The sequence below is a fragment of the Engystomops pustulosus genome, chromosome 4, assembly GCF_040894005.1.
Source record: "Engystomops pustulosus chromosome 4, aEngPut4.maternal, whole genome shotgun sequence".
Lineage (NCBI taxonomy): Eukaryota > Metazoa > Chordata > Amphibia > Anura > Leptodactylidae > Engystomops > Engystomops pustulosus.
Window position 1 is genome coordinate 216,844,213 of NC_092414.1, and position 20,818 is coordinate 216,865,030.

The 20,818-nt window shown below is 49.0% G+C and overlaps 1 protein-coding gene across 2 annotated transcripts in view; it reads right to left on the reverse strand.

Annotated features, from left to right (window-relative positions):
- Positions 1-238: 238 nt before the first annotated feature.
- The window catches only part of LOC140128332 (very-long-chain 3-oxoacyl-CoA reductase-B-like), a 44,667-nt gene continuing 24,087 nt past the window's right edge, over positions 239-20,818 (reverse strand). The window contains exons 1-11 of one of the 2 annotated variants that reach the window (XM_072149959.1): positions 20,525-20,805; positions 16,729-16,775; positions 16,579-16,654; positions 16,343-16,453; positions 14,976-15,043; positions 13,542-13,586; positions 12,483-12,517; positions 9,047-9,128; positions 756-821; positions 442-591; positions 239-366 (exon numbers count right to left, since the gene is read on the reverse strand). In XM_072149959.1, coding sequence (XP_072006060.1) covers positions 256-366; positions 442-591; positions 756-821; positions 9,047-9,128; positions 12,483-12,517; positions 13,542-13,586; positions 14,976-15,043; positions 16,343-16,453; positions 16,579-16,654; positions 16,729-16,775; positions 20,525-20,684 — 951 coding nt within the window. In that variant the 5' untranslated portion in view covers positions 20,685-20,805 and the 3' untranslated portion in view covers positions 239-255. Of the gene's footprint in view, positions 367-441; positions 592-755; positions 822-9,046; positions 9,129-12,482; positions 12,518-13,541; positions 13,587-14,975; positions 15,044-16,342; positions 16,454-16,578; positions 16,655-16,728; positions 16,776-20,524; positions 20,806-20,818 lie in introns of those variants that run through there. The other variant, XR_011855135.1, reaches the window with a different exon arrangement.

Here is a 20,818-nt window from a genome sequence, read left to right on the forward strand (position 1 = left end):
TGTTCCCCTGTACGGTCAGACAGTGCACAGTACCACTTCCCTATCCTATGTGCTGGTGTCAGGCCCAGTATATGTTTTCCTGTACGGTCAGACAGCGCACAGTACCACTTCCCTATCCTATGTGCTGGTGTCAGGCCCCGTATATGTTCTCCTGTACGGTCAGACAGTGCACAGTACCACTTCCCTATCCTATGTGCTGGTGTCAGGCCCGGTATATGTTCTCCTGTACATTCGGAACCACAGAACCACTTTTATTTATTGGAGTTTCATAATTTTGAACATGAGGACAGCAGCGCAGCCGGCAATAAAGACGCAGATCCGGGAGTTCATGAAGGTGTCGGTCAGTATGTGATCTAAGATGTAACTCTGCAAGGAAAGAGTAACCATAAGTAAGTGCCCCCTCAAGTTAAGGGCCAGTACAGGTAAGTGATTGGGTTATACCTGTACACAGTGGGAGAGGCAGCCATTGGTGCGAGTCGTGTACCCGACCATGTCCAGAGCTTCCTGCACAAAGTCATCGCTGGTCTTCACCACAATGTTGGTTTTTGGACGATGAGTCATATTGGTGGAGACGAGGTGCGGCAGAACAGACTGGGGAGACATAGTACACCTTACTGCACTGGATCATATCAGAACTATTCGTTTTCTGTTCTTATAATCTATTCTATACTTCAGACATATCCAATGGCTCCGGTCACAAGAGCATCTCATACACCACAACCCCAATGTGGATGAGGAAGAGGTTATACTGTTACCTGAACTGTAATCCCATCAGACTTGTATTCCCTGTGGAGGGAGCGGGAGAAGAAGTCCATAAAGACCTACAGGATAAACAGTGTGATGGTGAGATGAGGAGTTGCAGTACACAGCTATACATGGAGCTACAACCACAAAACACAGCCACACATGGAGCTAAAACCACAGTACACAGCCATACATGGAGCTACAACCACAGTACACAGCCACACATGGAGCTACAGCCGCAGTACACAGCCATACATGGTGCTACAGCCGCAGTACACAGCCATACAAGGAGCTAAAACCACAGTACACAGCCATACATGGAGCTACAACCACAGTACACAGCCATACATGGAGCTACAGCCACAGTACACAGCTATACATGGAGCTACAGCCGCAGTACACAACCATAATTGGAGCTACAGCCGCAGTACACAGCCATACATGGAGCTACAACCACAGTACACAGCCATACATGGAGCTACAACCACAGTACACAGCCATACATGGAGCAACAGCCACAGTACATAGCCGTACATGGAGCTACAACCACAGTACACAGCCATACAAGGAGCTACAACCACAGAACACAGCCATACATGGAGATACAGCCACAGTACACAGCCATACATGGAGCTACAACCACAGTACACAGCCATACATCAAGATACAGCTGCAGTACACAGCCATACATGGAGCTACAGCCACAGTACACAGCCATACATGGAGCTACGGCCGCAGTACACAGCCATACATGGAGCTACAGCCGCAGTACACAGTCCTACATGGAGCTACAACCATAGAACACAGCCATACATGGAGATACAGCCACAGTACACAGCCATACATGGAACTACAACCACAATACACAGCCATACATGGAGCTACAGCCGCAGTACACAGCCATACATTGAGCTACAGCAACAGTACACAGCCATACATGGAGCTACAACCATAGTACACAGCCATACATGGAGCTACAGCCACAGTACACAGTCGTACATGGAGCTACAGCCACAGCACACAGCCATACATGGAGCTACAGCCACAGTACACAGCCATACATGGAGCTACAGTTGTAGTACACAGCCATACATGGAGCTACAGTTGTAGTACACAGCCATACATGGAGCTACAACCACAGTACACAGCCATACATCAAGATACAGCTGCAGTACACAGCCATACATGGAGCTACAGCCACAGTACACAGCCATACATGGAGCTACGGCCGCAGTACACAGCCATACATGGAGCTACAGCCGCAGTACACAGCCCTACATGGAGCTACAACCATAGTACACAGCCATACATGGAGATACAGCCACAGTACACAGCCATACATGGAGCTACAACCACAATACACAGCCATACATGGAGCTACAGCCGCAGTACACAGCCATACATTGAGCTACAGCAACAGTACACAGCCATACATGGAGATACAACCATAGTACACAGCCATACATGGAGCTACAGCCACAGTACACAGTCGTACATGGAGCTACAGCCACAGCACACAGCCATACATGGAGCTACAGCCACAGTACACAGACATACATGGAGCTACAGTTGTAGTACACAGCCATACATGGAGCTACAGTTGTAGTACACAGCCATACATGGAGCTACAACCACAGTACACAGCCATACATCAAGATACAGCTGCAGTACACAGCCATACATGGAGCTACAGCCACAGTACACAGCCATACATGGAGCTACTGCCGCAGTACACAGCCATGCATGGAGCTACGGCCGCAGTACACAGCCCTACATGGAGCTACAACCATAGTACACAGCCATACATGGAGATACAGCCACAGTACACAGCCATACATGGAGCTACAGCCACAGTACACAGCCATACATGGAGCTACGGCCGCAGTACACAGCCATACATGGAGCTACAGCCGCAGTACACAGCCCTACATGGAGCTACAACCATAGTACACAGCCATACATGGAGATACAGCCACAGTACACAGCCATACATGGAGCTACAACCACAATACACAGCCATACATGGAGCTACAGCCGCAGTACACAGCCATACATTGAGCTACAGCAACAGTACACAGCCATACATGGAGCTACAACCATAGTACACAGCCATACATGGAGCTACAGCCACAGTACACAGTCGTACATGGAGCTACAGCCACAGTACACAGCCATACATGGAGCTACAGTTGTAGTACACAGCCATACATGGAGCTACAGTTGTAGTACACAGCCATACATGGAGCTACAACCACAGTACACAGCCATACATCAAGATACAGCTGCAGTACACAGCCATACATGGAGCTACAGCCACAGTACACAGCCATACATCGAGCTACGGCCGCAGTACACAGCCATACATGGAGCTACAGCCGCAGTACACAGCCCTACATGGAGCTACAACCATAGTACACAGCCATACATGGAGATACAGCCACAGTACACAGCCATACATGGAGCTACAACCACAATACACAGCCATACATGGAGCTACAGCCGCAGTACACAGCCATACATTGAGCTACAGCAACAGTACACAGCCATACATGGAACTACAACCATAGTACACAGCCATACATGGAGCTACAGCCACAGTACACAGTCGTACATGGAGCTACAGCCACAGCACATAGCCGTACATGGAGCTACAGCCACAGTACACAGCCATACATGGAGCTACAGTTGTAGTACACAGCCATACATGGAGCTACAGTTGTAGTGCACAGCCATACATGGAGCTACAGTTGTAGTAAACAGCCATACATGGAGCTGCAGCCGCAGTACACAGCCATACATGGAGCTACAACCGCAGTACACAGCCAAACATGGAGCTACAGCCACAGTAAACAGCCATCCATGGACCTACAGCCGTAGGACACAGCCATCCATGAAGCTACAACCACAGTACACAGCCAAACATGGAGCTACAGCCACGGTACACAGCCATACATGGAGCTACAACCATAGTACACAGCCATACATGGAGCTACAGGCACAGTACACAGCCATACATGGAGCTACAGCCACAGTACACAGCCATACATGGAGCTACAGGCACAGTACACAGCCATACGTGGAGCTACAGCCATAGTACACAGCTATACATGGAGCTACAACCACAGTACACAGCTATACATGGAGCTACAGCCACAGTACACAGCTATACATGGAGCTACAGCCACAGTACACAGCCATACATGGAGGTACAACCACAGTACACAGCTATACATGGAGCTACAGCCACAGTACACAGCTATACATGGAGCTACAGCCACAGTACACAGACATACATGGAGCGACAGACACAGCACACAGCCATACATGGAGCTACAGTCACAGTACACAGCCATACATGGAGCTACAGCCACAGTACACAGCCATACATGGAGCTACAACCACAGTACACAGCTATACATGGAGCTACAGTTGTAGTACACAGCCATACATGGAGCTACAGTTGTAGTACACAGCCATACATGGAGCTACAGTTGTAGTACACAGCCATACATGGAGCTGCAGCCGCAGTACACAGCCATACATGGAGCTACAACCGCAGTACACAGCCATACATGGAGCTACAGCCACAGTAAACAGCCATCCATGGAGCTACAGCCGTAGGACACAGCCATCCATGAAGCTACAACCACAGTACACAGCCAAACATGGAGCTACAGCCACAGTACACAGCCATACATGGAGCTACAGGCACAGTACACAGCCATACATGGAGCTACAGCCATAGTACACAGCTATACATGGAGCTACAACCACAGTACACAGCTATACATGGAGCTACAGCCACAGTACACAGCTATACATGGAGCTACAGCCACAGTACACAGCCATACATGGAGCTACAACCACAGTACACAGCTATACATGGAGCTACAGCCACAGTACACAGCTATACATGGAGCTACAGCCACAGTACACAGACATACATGGAGCGACAGACACAGCACACAGCCATACATGGAGCTACAGTCACAGTACAAAGCCATGCATGGAGCTACAGGAGCAGTACACAGCCATACATGGAGCTACAGCCACAGTACACAGCCATACATGGCGCTACAACCACAGTACACAGCCATACATGGAGCTACAGCCACAGTACACAGCCATGCATGGAGCTACATCCATAGTACACAGCCATACATGGAGCTACAGCCACCGTTCACAGCCATACAGGAAGCTACAGCCGCAGTACACAGCCATACATGGAGCTACAACCACAATACACAGCCATATATGAAGCTACAGCCGCAGTACTTAGCCATACATGGAGCTACAGCCACAGTACACAGCCATACATGGAGCTACAGGCACAGTACACAGCCATACGTGGAGCTACAGCCATAGTACACAGCTTTACATGGAGCTACAACCACAGTACACAGCTATACATGGAGCTACAGCCACAGTACACAGCTATACATGGAGCTACAGCCACAGTTCACAGCCATACATGGAGCTACAACCACAGTACACAGCTATACATGGAGCTACAGCCACAGTACACAGCTATACATGGAGCTACAGCCACAGTACACAGACATACATGGAGCGACAGTCACAGCACACAGCCATACATGGAGCTACAGTCACAGTACACAGCCATACAAGGAGCTACAGCCACAGTACACAGCTATACATGGAGCTACAGCCACAGTACACAGCCATACATGGAGCTACAACCACAGTACACAGCTATACATGGAGCTACAGTTGTAGTACACAGCCATACATGGAGCTACAGTTGTAGTACACAGCCATACATGGAGCTACAACCACAGTACACAGCTATACATGGAGCTACAGTTGTAGTACACAGCCATACATGGAGCTACAGTTGTAGTACACAGCCATACATGGAGCTACAGTTGTAGTACACAGCCATACATGGAGCTGCAGCCGCAGTACACAGCCATACATGGAGCTACAACCGCAGTACACAGCCATACATGGAGCTACAGCCACAGTAAACAGCCATCCATGGAGCTACAGCCGTAGGACACAGCCATCCATGAAGCTACAACCACAGTACACAGCCAAACATGGAGCTACAGCCACAGTACACAGCCATACATGGAGCTACTGGCACAGTACACAGCCATACATGGAGCTACAGCCATAGTACACAGCTATACATGGAGCTACAACCACAGTACACAGCTATACATGGAGCTACAGCCACAGTACACAGCTATACATAGAGCTACAGCCACAGTACACAGCCATACATGGAGCTACAACCACAGTACACAGCTATACATGGAGCTACAGCCACAGTACACAGCTATACATGGAGCTACAGCCACAGTACACAGACATACATGGAGCGACAGACACAGCACACAGCCATACATGGAGCTACAGTCACAGTACACAGCCATGCATGGAGCTACAGGAGCAGTACACAGCCATACATGGAGCTACAGCCACAGTACACAGCCATACATGGAGTTACAGCCACAGTACACAGCCATACATGGCGCTACAACCACAGTACACAGCCATACATGGAGCTACAGCCACAGTACACAGCCATGCATGGAGGTACATCCATAGTACACAGCCATACATGGAGCTACAGCCACCGTACACAGCCATACAGGAAGCTACAGCCGCAGTACACAGCCATACATGGAGCTACAACCACAATACACAGCCATATATGAAGCTACAGCCGCAGTACTGAGCCATACATGGAGCTACAGCCGCAGTACACAGCCATACATGGAGCTACAACCACAATACACAGCCATGCATGGAGCTACAACCATAGTACACAGCCATACATGGAGCTACAGCCACAGTACACAGCCATACATGGAGCTACAGACATAGCACAAAGCCATACATGGAGCTACAGCCACAGTACACAGCCATACATGGAGCTACATTTGTAGTACACAGTCATACATGGAGCCACAGCCACAGCCACAGTACACAGCCATACATGGAGCTGCAGCTGCAATACTCAGCCATACATGGAGCTACAGTCACAGTACACAGCTATACATGGAGCTACAGCCACAGTACACAGCTATACATGGAACTACAGCCACAGTACACAGCCATACATGGAGCTACAGCCGCAGTACACAGCCATACATGGAGCTACAGCCACAGTACACAGCCATACATGGAGCTACCACCACAATACACAGCCATGCATGGAGCTACAGCAACAGTACACAGCCATACATGGAGCTACAGCCACAGTACACAGCCATACATGGAGCTACAGCTGCAGTACTCAGCCATACATGGAGCTACAGTCACAGTACACAGCTATACATGGAGCTACAGCCACAGTACACAGCTATACATGGAGCTACAGCCACAGTACACAGCCATACATGGAGCTACAGCCGCAGTACACAGCCATACATGGAGCTACAGCCACAGTACACAGCCATACATGGAGCTACCACCACAATACACAGCCATGCATGGAGCTACAGCAACAGTACACAGCCATACATGGAGCTACAGTCACAGTACACAGCCATACATGGAGCTACAGCCACAGTGCACAGCCATACATGGAGATACAGCTATATTACACAGCCATACATGGAGCTACAGCCACAGTACACGGCGATACATTGAGCTACAGAAGCAGTACACAGACATACATGGAGCTACAGCTGCAGTACACAGCCATACATGGAGCTACAGCCACAGTACACAGCCATACATATAGCTACAGCCACAGCACACAGCCATACATAGAGCTACAGTTACAGTACACAAACATACATGGAGCTACAGCCGCAGTACAGAGCCATATATGGAGCTACAGCAACAGTCTACAGCCATAAATGGAGCTATAGCCACAGTACACAGCCATACATGGAGCTACCTCCACAGTACACAGCCATACATGGAGCTACAGCTGCAGTGCACAGCCATACAAGGAGCTACAACCGCAGTACGCAGCCATACATGGAGCTATAGTCACAGTAAACAGCCATACATGGAGCTACAGCCACCGCAAACAGCCATACACGGAGCTACAGCCGCAGTACACAGCCATACACGGAGCTACAGCCACAGTACACAGCCATACATGGAGCTACAGCTGCAGTACACAGCCATATTTGGAGCTACAGCAACAGTCCACAGCCATACATGGAGCTACAGTCACAGTAAACAGCCATACATGGAGCTACAGCCACCGCATACAGCCATACATGGAGCTACAGCCACAGTACACAGCCATACATGGAGCTACAGTCACAGTACACAGCCATACATGGAGCTACAGCCACAGTACACAGCCATACATGGATCTACAGCCACAGTACACAGCCATACATGGAGCTACAGCCACAGTACACAGCCTTACATGGAGCTACAGCCACAGTACACAGCAATACATGGAGCTACAGCCACAGTACACAGCCTTACATGGAGATACAGCCACAGTAAACAGCCATACATGGAGCTAGAGTGACAGTACAGAGGCATACATGGAGCTACAGCCGCAGTACACAGCCATACATGGAGCTACAGGAGCAGTACATAGCCATGCATGGAGCTACAGCCACAGTACACAGCCATACATGGAGCTACAGTCACAGCACACAGCCACAGATTGAGCTACAGCCACAGTACACAGCAATACATGGAGCTACGGCCGCAGTACACAGCCATACATGGAGCTACAGCCATAGTACACAGCCATACATGGAGCTACAGCCACAGTACACAGCCATACATGGAGCTACAGCCACAGTACACAGCCATACATGGAGCTATAGCCACAGTACACAGCCATACATGGAGCTACAGCCACAGTACACAGCCATACATGGAGCTACAGCCACAGTACACAGCCATACATGGAGCTACAACCACAGTACACAGCCATACATGGAGCTACAGTCACAGTACACAGCCATACATGGAGCTACAGCCGCAGTACACAGCCATACATGGAGCTACAGCCGCAGTACACAGCCATACATGGAGCTACAGTCGCAGTATACAGCCACACATGGAGCTACAGCAGCAGTGCACAGCCATACATGGAGCTACAGCATAAAAATGTTGCAATTTTGTGGCACATGGCCAGGAATTGCGACTTCTTACCCACTTTTTTTTTTTTAAAGAGGGAGGTGAGCAGGGTGCCCGCTGAATTTATTAAAGCCAGCACCAGAATTGAATATTTGAATTCTAATCCAGGCCAATCATGTTGTAGCCCACAAGACCGATTCCCGGCATGTGCCAGTGGGGGAAAGTTAAGTGTAGTGATGATGATGACAATGCTCCAATATTCTATAGGTACCTTAGTGGCGCCATACATGGTCACCTTTGGATAAGGCCGGGCCCCGGCAGCAGAAGAAAGGTTTATGATGAGACCTTTTTTCCTATAAAGAATGAGAGGACAATGCCTGTCAGTACCCGTCAGACTCGCAAATATATCAACCCCATCAGTATCCATATGTGACTGTATGAGCACAATGATGTAGATGGTAAGGACTCATGGCCACACTACACTATGATAGGGCCTTCGTAGCGCAGCCTCAGGCTACATCTCAGGGCAGGGCGATGTGATCGAGTATTATAGGGCGGTTTTATTTTGGGTAATTTGATTACTTAATGGTTAATTGTTAAATGAGGGACAAATAATTCATCTGTTATCTCATTAGCCAAGGACTGGCACATCATCAATCAGTACAAAGTACACGTACCACTCCCAGCATTAGACACTGGAGCCTCTTGCCAACCTAGTTATGTAGAGGAATGCTCTGCTTTATGTGACACCCTATAAGTGTCTAACAGTTTTGCACCCAAAATATCCGTTTCCTTCCTCTGTGTCCTCCACTGTATGGCCCGCCAGTTGGTGTCATGGGTGAGCTGCCAGGGGGTATCATGGATGGCCTGCCAGGTGGCATCATGGGCGGCTGCTAGGTGGTATCATTGGTGGGCTTCCAGATGGCATCACTTGTGGGCCACCAGGTGGTGACTGCAAGGTGGTGTCATGGGCGGACTGCCAAGTGTTAGTGTAATGGCAAGCCGCCAGGTGGTGTCATTGGTGGGCCGCATGGTGGTGTCATTGTGAGCTACTAGGTGGTGTCATGGCTGGGCTGCCAGGTGGTGTTAAGGTGAGCTTCCGGGTGGTGTCATGGGTGGTCTGCCAGGTTGTGTTATGGTGAGCTTCCGGGTGGTGTCATGGCTGGGCTGCCAGGTTGTGTTATGGTGAGCATCCGGATGGTGTCATGGCTGGGCTGCCAGGTGGTGTTATGGTGAGCATCCGGATGGTGTCATGGCTGGGCTGCCAGGTGGTGTTATGGTGAGCTTCCAGGTGGTGTCATGGCTGGGCTGCCAGGTGGTGTTATGGTGAGCTTCCGGGTGGTGTCATGGCTGGGCTGCCAGGTGGTGTTATGGTGAGCTTCCGGGTGGTGTCTTGGCTGGGCTGCCAGGTGGTGTCATGGTGAGCTTCCGGGTGGTGTCATGGCTGGGCTGCCAGGTGGTGTCATGGTGAGATTCCGGGTGGTGTCATGGCTGGGCTGCCAGGTGGTGTTATGGTGAGCTTCCGGGTGGTGTCATGGCTGGGCTGCCAGGTGGTGTTATGGTGAGCTTCCGGGTGGTGTCATGGCTGGGCTGCCAGGTGGTGTTATGGTGAGCTTCCGGGTGGTGTCATGGCTGGGCTGCCAGGTGGTGTTATGGTGAGCCTCCGGGTGGTGTCATGGCTGGGCTGCCAGGTGGTGTTATGGTGAGCCTCCGGGTGGTGTCTTGGCTGGGCTGCCAGGTGGTGTTATGGTGAGCTTCCGGGTGGTGTCATGGCTGGGCTGCCAGGTGGTGTTATGGTGAGCTTCCGGGTGGTGTCATGGCTGGGCTGCCAGGTGGTGTTATGGTGAGCTTCTGGGTGGTGTCATGGCTGGGCTGCCATGTGGTGTTATGGTGAGCTTCCGGGTGGTGTCATGGCTGGGCTGCCAGGTGGTGTTATGGTGAGCTTCCGGGTGGTGTCATGGCTGGGCTGCCAGGTGGTGTTATGGTGAGCTTCCGGGTGGTGTCATGGCTGGGCTGCCAGGTGGTGTTATGGTGAGCTTCCGGGTGGTGTCTTGGCTGGGCTGCCAGGTGGTGTTATGGTGAGCTTCCGGGTGGTGTCATGGGTAACCTGCCAGCTGGTGTCATTGGTCAGTTGCCAGGTGGCTTCATTTGTAGGCTTTCAGGTGGTGTCATGGGTGCACTACCAGGTGATGTGATGTGGGAGCTTCCAGGTGGTGTCATGGGTGGGCTGTCAGGTGGCTTCATTTGTGAGATGCCTTGTGATATCATGGTCAGATAGCCAATTAGTGTCACGGGTGGGCTTCCGGGATGTGTCATGGGTGGGCGGCCCAGTAGTATCATTGGTGAGCTTCCAGGGTGTGTCATGTGCGTGCTGCCCGATGGTGTCATGGGACCCTTTTCCTGTTTTTGCAGACAACTTTAAAAATTCTGTGTACTACGTATGCCTCACTCCCCTGTTTTCCATCTCCAACAGCACACGGCTAAGAATTTATTTGCCAATCAGTCTCCGTAATCAGTAAATCAGTCTCCTTCCTATTCTAAAAAAATGTTACTAGACTTTCCTATAAGTAATTATAGTGTCATCAGAATCTGTGGACAGGAAAAAAAGTTCCTAGTCAGTCTACTTCCCCCTCTTAAAGCTGTTATGATATTCCCTCATTTGTTCCCAATCTGCTTCTTCATCTGACATCTATAAACACAGACATGCTCCCAGTCAGTCTCCTCCTTCCTCTGGAAGTTGTACATATATTTTCCAATATATCTCCAGTTATTCTTCCTCCTCATTGGCAGCTGCCGATATAATGTCTGCAAGAGATTCCCATTTCTTCCACGTAAGTTCTTATTACCTCCCCTAACCGCAGCGGCAGATGAAATATTGTCCCGACTCCCCATTGGTTTCCTGATCAGTCCACTTCCCCTACCAGGAGCCGCCAGGTGATTAACTCACAAGAGGTGGTGAGGAAGTAACTGTATACTAGGAGCAGAGGTACAACCACAGGAAGTTATTAACAGCCCCCACCTACGTCCCCCCACCTGCATCCCCCCCACCTGCATCCCCCTCACCTGCATCCCCCCCACCTGCATCCCCCCCACCTGCATCCCCCCACCTACATCCCCCCACCTGCATCCCCCTCACCTGCATCCCCCTCACCTGCATCCCCCTCACCTGCATCCCCCCACCAGCATCCCTCCCACCTACATCCCCCCACCTGCATCCCCCCACCTGCATCCCTCCCACCTGCATCCCCCACCTGCATCCCCCCACCTGCATCCCTCCCACCTGCATCCCCCCCACCTGCATCCCCCTCACCTGCATCGCCCTCACCTGCATCCCTCTCACCTGCATCCCTCTCACCTGCATCCCCCTCACCTGCATCCCCCCACCTGCATCCCCCTCACCTGCATCGCCCTCACCTGCATCCCTCTCACCTGCATCCCTCTCACCTGCATCCCCCTCACCTGCATCCCCCCACCTGCATCCCCCCACCTACATCCCCCCACCTGCATCCCTCCCACCTGCATCCCCCACCTGCATCCCTCCCACCTGCATCCCCCCCACCTGCATCCCTCCCACCTGCATCCCTCCCACCTGCATCCCCCTCACCTGCATCCCCCTCACCTGCGTCCCTCTCACCTGCATCCCCCTCACCTGCGTCCCTCTCACCTGCATCCCCCCACCTGCATCCCCCCACCTGCATCCCCCTTACCTCTGTAACATTTTAGGGAGAACAATCCTGGTCATCTGAAAAATACAAGATTGGGATCACATGTCAGAACAACACTCTACATCACCCTGCTGGAGGAGGGGCAGAATCATAGCTCCTCCTTCTGTCTACATCACACTGCCGGAGGAGGAGCAGAGTCATAGCTCCTCCTTCTGTCTACATCACACTGCCGGAGGAGGAGCAGAGTCATAGCTCCTCCTTCTGTCTACATCACCCTTCAGGGGGAGGAGCAGTGTCATAGCTTCTCCTCCTGTCTACAGCACCCTTAAGGGGGAGGAGCAGAGTCATAGCTCCTCCTTCTGTCTACATCACCCTTCAAGTGGAGGAGCAGTGTCATAGCTTCTCCTTCTGTCTACATCACCCTGTATTTTGAGGGGCAGACTCATAGCTTGTCCTTCTGTCTGTATCATCCTGCAGGGGGAGGGGCAGATTCATAGCCCCTCCTACTGTATGTATCACCCTGCAGGGGGAGGGGCAGATTCATAGCCCCTCCTACTGTATGTATCACCCTGCAGGGGGAGGGGCAGATTCATAGCTCCTCCTTCTGTCTGTCTCACCCTGCAGGAGGAGGGGCAGATTCATAGCTCCTCCTTCTGTCTGTATTACCCTGCAGGGGGAGGGGCAGATTCATAGCTCCTCCTTCTGTCTGTATCACCCTGCAGCAGAAGTGGATTATAATACACAGAATCACTCACTAAATTTTATATTGAGCAGGACTTTCACCCATGAAATCCTCATACATCTGTTCCAGCTCTCAAAACACATGTGCACAAGAAGAGCCATTTCAGGACCTTTGAAGGTCCTCTAAAAGTCCTGAAACCGCAGATTGAAACAGGCAGTAGGAACACATCCTCCATCCCCCAAAAAGCAGATTCTAGTTCCAGATGGAGGGAGTGATTCCAGACTTGTAGGGTCTGTAATATTCATATCACCCAGGACCCAGGGTGGTCTTAATCAGACCCTGCAGACTTATTGCTCCTCCTCCTATCTTTATTACCCTGCAGGGGGAGGGCAGACTCTTTTTCTAGTTTGATTACTTACTTGCACCATGGATAGGATATTGCAGTTTAGGATGTCATCTATTTTCTGGAAATGGAAATAAAATATAAGTTATTTCTGGAAGTGGGTGCAATTAGGGTTAACCCTAAAAGTCCTTCTGCCGGTGTCAGAGAGTGTCCCCACATATCCACCACATGTTTCTCTAGCAATGACTAAAGTTTTACCTTGATGGTGCTGGGATCTAATGATGACTCTTGTGGTATTACATTTTTCATACTTTGTAATATATTATCTTATTTGTAACTGTGTAACCTGTGGCCGGGGCTTCTGAGTTTCAGCCCCACTTTAGTGACTGACTTGACTCCGTGTCAAGTGTGTGTATATATGATTGAGCAGACACTATGATTAAGGCCATTTAATATTCTTTTTGCACCCGAAATGCGTCGGGTGGCGACATCCATCTGTCTGTTTTTATAATATGTATCAATAATCTAAGCTGATATTTTTTTCTGCGGAGCTGGGACCGTTCCTTCATATCTAGTGTGCTGCAGTTATTAGGCTTTCCCTTATGTCAGATATTGGGGTCTACAAGAATGCACTAGATTGTGTTTCCTGGCCCTTGTATTGCAGGCAGAGAAGCCACACCTCCCAACCGTCCCGGATCCAGGGGGACAGTCCTACACATAGAGCTCTGTCCCGCCCGGTGGGAGGTCTGGTCCGGAACATCACCTCTATAAATGTTGGAGTTGGACAAATTGCTATTGTGATACTAGAAAACCATTGGCTCCATCTGCATCACCCCCGGGTCTCTGCCGTATCTGTACACAGCAGTGATGTCATCACAAAGCGCCTGCCGGGTGCTGCTGCAGTACAGTTGGGTGGAAGAGGAGGCAGGACAGCAGCAGGGAACAGGAAAAGGCGAGTACACATTTTCCGTCGGTTTTCCGTCGATTTCCGGCTTTCACGCATCAGAAATCGGGTTTGTGTCGCAATACATGCACTTACATGCACCGGGAAGAAGAAGGTGAACTCCGGCGGACCTGAGCGCAGCAGCAACACCTGCTGGATATCGGGCGCACGACCTTAGTGAATCCCGGCAGACCCCAATCCTCATCAGACAACGTGCCGAGGGATCGCGACTGGACCGGGTAAGTAAATGAGCCCCATTGTTTTTATGCAACAAAAAAGGGGTCATAAAATGGGGATCAGAGATGGTGGGACAATAAGAGAGGGGGGCACAAAGGGGGGAACAATAAGAAGGGGAGCAGAGATGGGGGCCCCATTAAAAGGGGGAACATATAACGGGCATAATAAGACTTTTTCATTAATCTGGCGTCCCCTGCACGCTACACAGGCAAACTGCACATAGTACAAACTACTCTTAGACTGCACAGATGGGTATTTTTTATTTTTTTTTTTTTAGCGCGGGGGGGGCTGTTATATTTTTTGAGAGCCCCCATATAACACAGATCTCACCTTTTTAATGTTGGGAACCTCCAGAAATCTTGCTAGGTCATTGGTGTAACTCATTCCAACATTATTCACTGTCGTAAGAGAAAACACTCATCAAAGAAGAAACAGAACCACTTCCTTGTGAAGCTCGTTTCCTCCAAAAACCTGAGAGCTGAGCTGCAATGCCTGTTATGTAGATACATTAAACATTTCATGATTTTCAGTCCTTCATTGGCTTAAGTCAATCTACTCTGGAGAAGTCTCAGGTCCTCGGCATAAATCTAGAAACAATATTACCTGGACTTCACAGAAGACCTGGTTCTTCTCCGACCTGAGTGAAGTTGGCCCCCCCACCTTGTTCAAATCAAACAAAATTGGTGTCAAACGTTTGTGCTACGTTTGGGCCGCTTTGTGCAGCAGAAATTTTCGTTTGTGCCGCTATCATTTTTAAGATATTAATGAAAGTTTCCAGAGGTCACCAGAGGTCAACCAGCCCCCCCACATTGCCCAAATCAAACAAAACTGGTGCCTAACAATTCTACTACGTTTGTGCTGCTCACATTTTTGTTTGTGCTGCTTTTGTTTTGAATATATGAACAAAAAATGAAAGGTCAAAAGTTCAACCATCCCCACCACATTAACCGAATCAAACAAAGCTGGTCTCAAACGTTAGTGCTACATTTGTGCAGCAAAAATTTTTGTTTGTACTGCTATCATTTTTAAGGTATGTTCAGGTGTTTACATAGGTTAAGGTGTTTAGGATGAACTGCTAAAAAACAAACCTAGTGACACTTCCCTGGTTTGATCACCAGGGGGCCAGCACAAACGTAGCACTAACGTTTGAGGCCAGTTTTGTTTGATTCGGTTAATGTGGGGGGGGCTGGTTGAACTTTTGACCTTTCATTTTTTGTTCACATATTCAAAACAAAAGCAGCACAAACACAAATTTGAGCAGCACAAACCAGCACAAATGTAGCAGAATTGTTCGGCACCAGTTTTGTTTGATTTGGGCTATGTTGGGGGGCTGGTTGACCTCTGATGACCTCTGTAAACTTCCATTAATATCTTAAAAACGATAGCGGCACAAACAAAAATTTCTGCACAAACCAGCACAGACGTTTGACACCAATTTTGTTTGATTTGAACAAGGTGGGGGGGCCAACTTCACTCAGGTTCTTCTCCAGTCTCATGTGTGTGGGTGAACCTATAATAAGAAAGAACAAACTTCAACAGTTGTACCACACATAGAAACTTCTAAATCCTTCCTGAGAGGGGCAGGACAAAGTTCTGAAGATGGAAGAATCAGAGGTGGAGAATATCTATGGTCTTATGTCTGGTGTGGACCCCTGAGGGAACATTAATGTATTTGTAAGTGGAATCTCCTGTCTCACCTAGAATGCCGATATCCAGGTCCTTTAAGACTTTCTCCACTTTTGGATAAATCTCCGATCCTCCTGTGAAGTCCACTTGGATGATCTTCGTTTTTTGTCGGCTCTGTTTTTCTAGGAATACCAGAAGATTACATGAAGATTAGGTCTTCATTCTCCATCTACGTAGAAGTCTACATACAGAACATTCGTACATTGTGGACACCTGTAATCATGGCTGAGAACTTCTTACTCCTCACCTATTTCTTGGGCAACTTTTTGTAGCTTCTCTTCATTGCGACTAATAAGGACGACATCAAAGCCCCTCTTGGCCAACTACAAAGAAGACTGAGAAGTGTGAGACGGGTGAAGGGGATGGACTCATGGACTTCAGACCAAGATCTACTGACCTCCAATGCGTAGGCCTTCCCGATGCCATCTGTGGCTCCAGTCACCACTGAGGAGAAGAGATCAGACTTTAGATACTTGGAATATTCTCAGGGTTCATGTTTTTGATACCTTAAAGATTATTATAATCCCATCAGTCCACCTGAATATGAACACCTTAGACCTGCAGGAGATGTTTTTGGTTCTCTGATTTAGGAAAGACCACGTTTGGAAGTTCTCATTCACTACTCAGATTAGATCCATAACATGACCACTGATTTTACAGCTTTAGAGCTCCCCGATCTCAGGTTACCCCATTGTGAAGGTTCACAAATACCTTGTGGAAAAACCAGAACCCCTGGAGATATTAAATTGCATCTCTCTATTGTGATACTGGTGAATAGAGGTGAAGTGACACGTGAGACGGGGCCCATCATGGGAAACATCTGATCAGTTACTCATTTGCTAAACTGTGTGTGGACTTTCTAAAAAGGTGTGTGTGTATATACAGGTCACGGTGTAGTAGTGTATATACTGGATCTGGGCTGTGTGTGTATATACAGGTCACGGTGTAGTAGTGTATGTAGTGGATCTGGGCTGTGTGTGTATATACAGGTCACGGTGTAGTAGTGTATGTAGTGGATCTGGGCTGTGTGTGTGTATACAGGTCACGGTGTAGTAGTGTATGTAGTGGATCTGGGCTGTGTGTGTATATACAGGTCACGGTGTAGTAGTGTATGTACTGGACCTGGGCTGTGTGTGTATATACAGGTCACGGTGTAGTAGTGTATGTACTGGATCTGGGCTGTGTGTATATACAGGTCACGGTGTAGTAGTGTATGTAGTGGATCTGGGCTGTGTGTGTATATACAGGTCACGGTGTAGTAGTGTATGTACTGGATCTGGGCTGTGTGTATATATACAGGTCACGGTGTAGTAGTGTATGTACTGGATCTGGGCTGTGTGTATATACAGGTCACGGTGTAGTAGTGTATGTAGTGGATCTGGGCTGTGTGTATATACAGGTCATGGTGTAGTAGTGTATGTAGTGGATCTGGGCTGTGTGTATATACAGGACACGGTGTAGTAGTGTATGTAGTGGATCTGGGCTGTGTGTGTATATACAGGTCACGGTGTAGTAGTGTATGTACTGGATCTGGGCTGTGTGTATATACAGGTTACGGTGTAGTAGTGTATGTAGTGGATCTGGGCTGTGTGTGTATATACAGGTCACGGTGTAGTAGTGTATGTACTGGATCTGGGCTGTGTGTATATACAGGTCACGGTGTAGTAGTGTATGTACTGGATCTGGGCTGTGTGTATATACAGGTCACGGTGTAGTAGTGGATCTGGGCTGTGTGTGTATATACAGGTCACGGTGTAGTAGTGTATGTACTGGATCTGGCCTGTGTGTGTATATACAGGTCACGGTGTAGTAGTGTATGTAGTGGATCTGGGCTGTGTGTGTATATACAGGTCACGGTGTAGTAGTGTATGTACTGGATCTGGGCTGTGTGTGTATATACAGGTCACGGTGTAGTAGTGTATGTAGTGGATCTGGGCTGTGTGTATATACAGGTCACGGTGTAGTAGTGTATGTAGTGGATCTGGGCTGTGTGTGTATATACAGGTCACGGTGTAGTAGTGCATGTAGTGGGTCTGGGCTGTGTGTGTATATACAGGTCACGGTGTAGTAGTGTATGTACTGGATCTGGGCTGTGTGTATACAGGTCACGGTGTAGTAGTGTATGTACTGGATCTGGGCTGTGTGTGTATATACAGGTCACGGTGTAGTAGTGTATGTACTGGATCTGGGCTGTGTGTGTATATATAGGTCACGGTGTAGTAGTGTATGTAGTGGATCTGGGCTGTGTGTATATACAGGTCACGGTGTAGTAGTGTATGTAGTGGATCTGGGCTGTGTGTATATACAGGTCACGGTGTAGTAGTGGATCTGGGCTGTGTGTGTATATACAGGTCACGGTGTAGTAGTGTATGTACTGGATCTGGCCTGTGTGTGTATATACAGGTCACGGTGTAGTAGTGTATGTAGTGGATCTGGGCTGTGTGTGTATATACAGGTCACGGTGTAGTAGTGTATGTACTGGATCTGGGCTGTGTGTGTATATACAGGTCACGGTGTAGTAGTGTATGTAGTGGATCTGGGCTGTGTGTATATACAGGTCACGGTGTAGTAGTGTATGTAGTGGATCTGGGCTGTGTGTGTATATACAGGTCACGGTGTAGTAGTGCATGTAGTGGGTCTGGGCTGTGTGTGTATATACAGGTCACGGTGTAGTAGTGTATGTACTGGATCTGGGCTGTGTGTATACAGGTCACGGTGTAGTAGTGTATGTACTGGATCTGGGCTGTGTGTGTATATACAGGTCACGGTGTAGTAGTGTATGTACTGGATCTGGGCTGTGTGTGTATATATAGGTCACGGTGTAGTAGTGTATGTAGTGGATCTGGGCTGTGTGTATATACAGGTCACGGTGTAGTAGTGTATGTAGTGGATCTGGGCTGTGTGTGTATATACAGGTCACGGTGTAGTAGTGTATGTACTGGATCTGGGCTGTGTGTGTATATACAGGTCACGGTGTAGTAGTGTATGTACTGGATCTGGGCTGTGTGTATATACAGGTCACGGTGTAGTTGTGTATGTACTGGATCTGGGCTGTGTGTGTATATACAGGTCACGGTGTAGTAGTGTATGTACTGGATCTGGGCTGTGTGTGTATATACAGGTCACGGTGTAGTAGTGTATGTACTGGATCTGGGCTGTGTGTGTATATACAGGTCACGGTGTAGTAGTGTATGTACTGGATCTGGGCTGTGTGTGTATATACAGGTTACGGTGTAGTAGTGTATGTAGTGGATCTGGGCTGTGTGTGTATATACAGGTCACGGTGTAGTAGTGTATGTAGTGTATCTGGGCTGTGTGTCTATATACAGGTAACGGTGTAGTAGTGTATGTACTGGATCTGGGCTGTGTGTGTATATACAGGTTACGGTGTAGTAGTGTATGTAGTGTATCTGGGCTGTGTGTCTATATACAGGTAACGGTGTAGTAGTGTATGTACTGGATCTGGGCTGTGTGTATATACAGGTCACGGTGTAGTAGTGTATGTACTGGATCTGGGCTGTGTGTATATACAGGTCACGGTGTAGTAGTGGATCTGGGCTGTGTGTGTATATACAGGTCACGGTGTAGTAGTGTATGTACTGGATCTGGCCTGTGTGTGTATATACAGGTCACGGTGTAGTAGTGTATGTAGTGGATCTGGGCTGTGTGTGTATATACAGGTCACGGTGTAGTAGTGTATGTACTGGATCTGGGCTGTGTGTATATACAGGTCACGGTGTAGTAGTGTATGTACTGGATCTGGGCTGTGTGTGTATATACAGGTCACGGTGTAGTAGTGTATGTACTGGATCTGGGCTGTGTGTATATACAGGTCACGGTGTAGTAGTGTATGTAGTGGATCTGGGCTGTGTGTGTATATACAGGTCACGGTGTAGTAGTGCATGTAGTGGGTCTGGGCTGTGTATGTATATACAGGTCACGGTGTAGTAGTGTATGTACTGGATCTGGGCTGTGTGTGTATATACAGGTCACGGTGTAGTAGTGTATGTACTGGATCTGGGCTGTGTGTGTATATACAGGTCACGGTGTAGTAGTGTATGTACTGGATCTGGGCTGTGTGTGTATATACAGGTCACGGTGTAGTAGTGTATGTACTGGATCTGTCCTGTGGGTTTATGCAGGTTGTAGGGTGCAGTTTATGACCCCCCAGCAGTCATGTTGTACCCTCTTACCTGCCCATCCTCCATACTTCCTGAGGTTAGTCCTCCACCATCGGGAGAGTACATGGTTCTTGATCCCCACCAGTAGGATCCATAGCTGTTTGAGGAGCAGATATGATAGAGCCAGGAGTCCCAGCAGGTGGAGCCGCTGGTCGTATCGTGTCTCCTCCATGAGATCCTCTCTGCAGGTCCTGAGTGTTGTCTCTGGACTGGATCCTACTACACGAGTGCAGCTCTACTTGTCCTCTCACCGGTCAGAACCTAACATGGGTCACTCCCCCACCATTTAACCCTATCACCACCCAT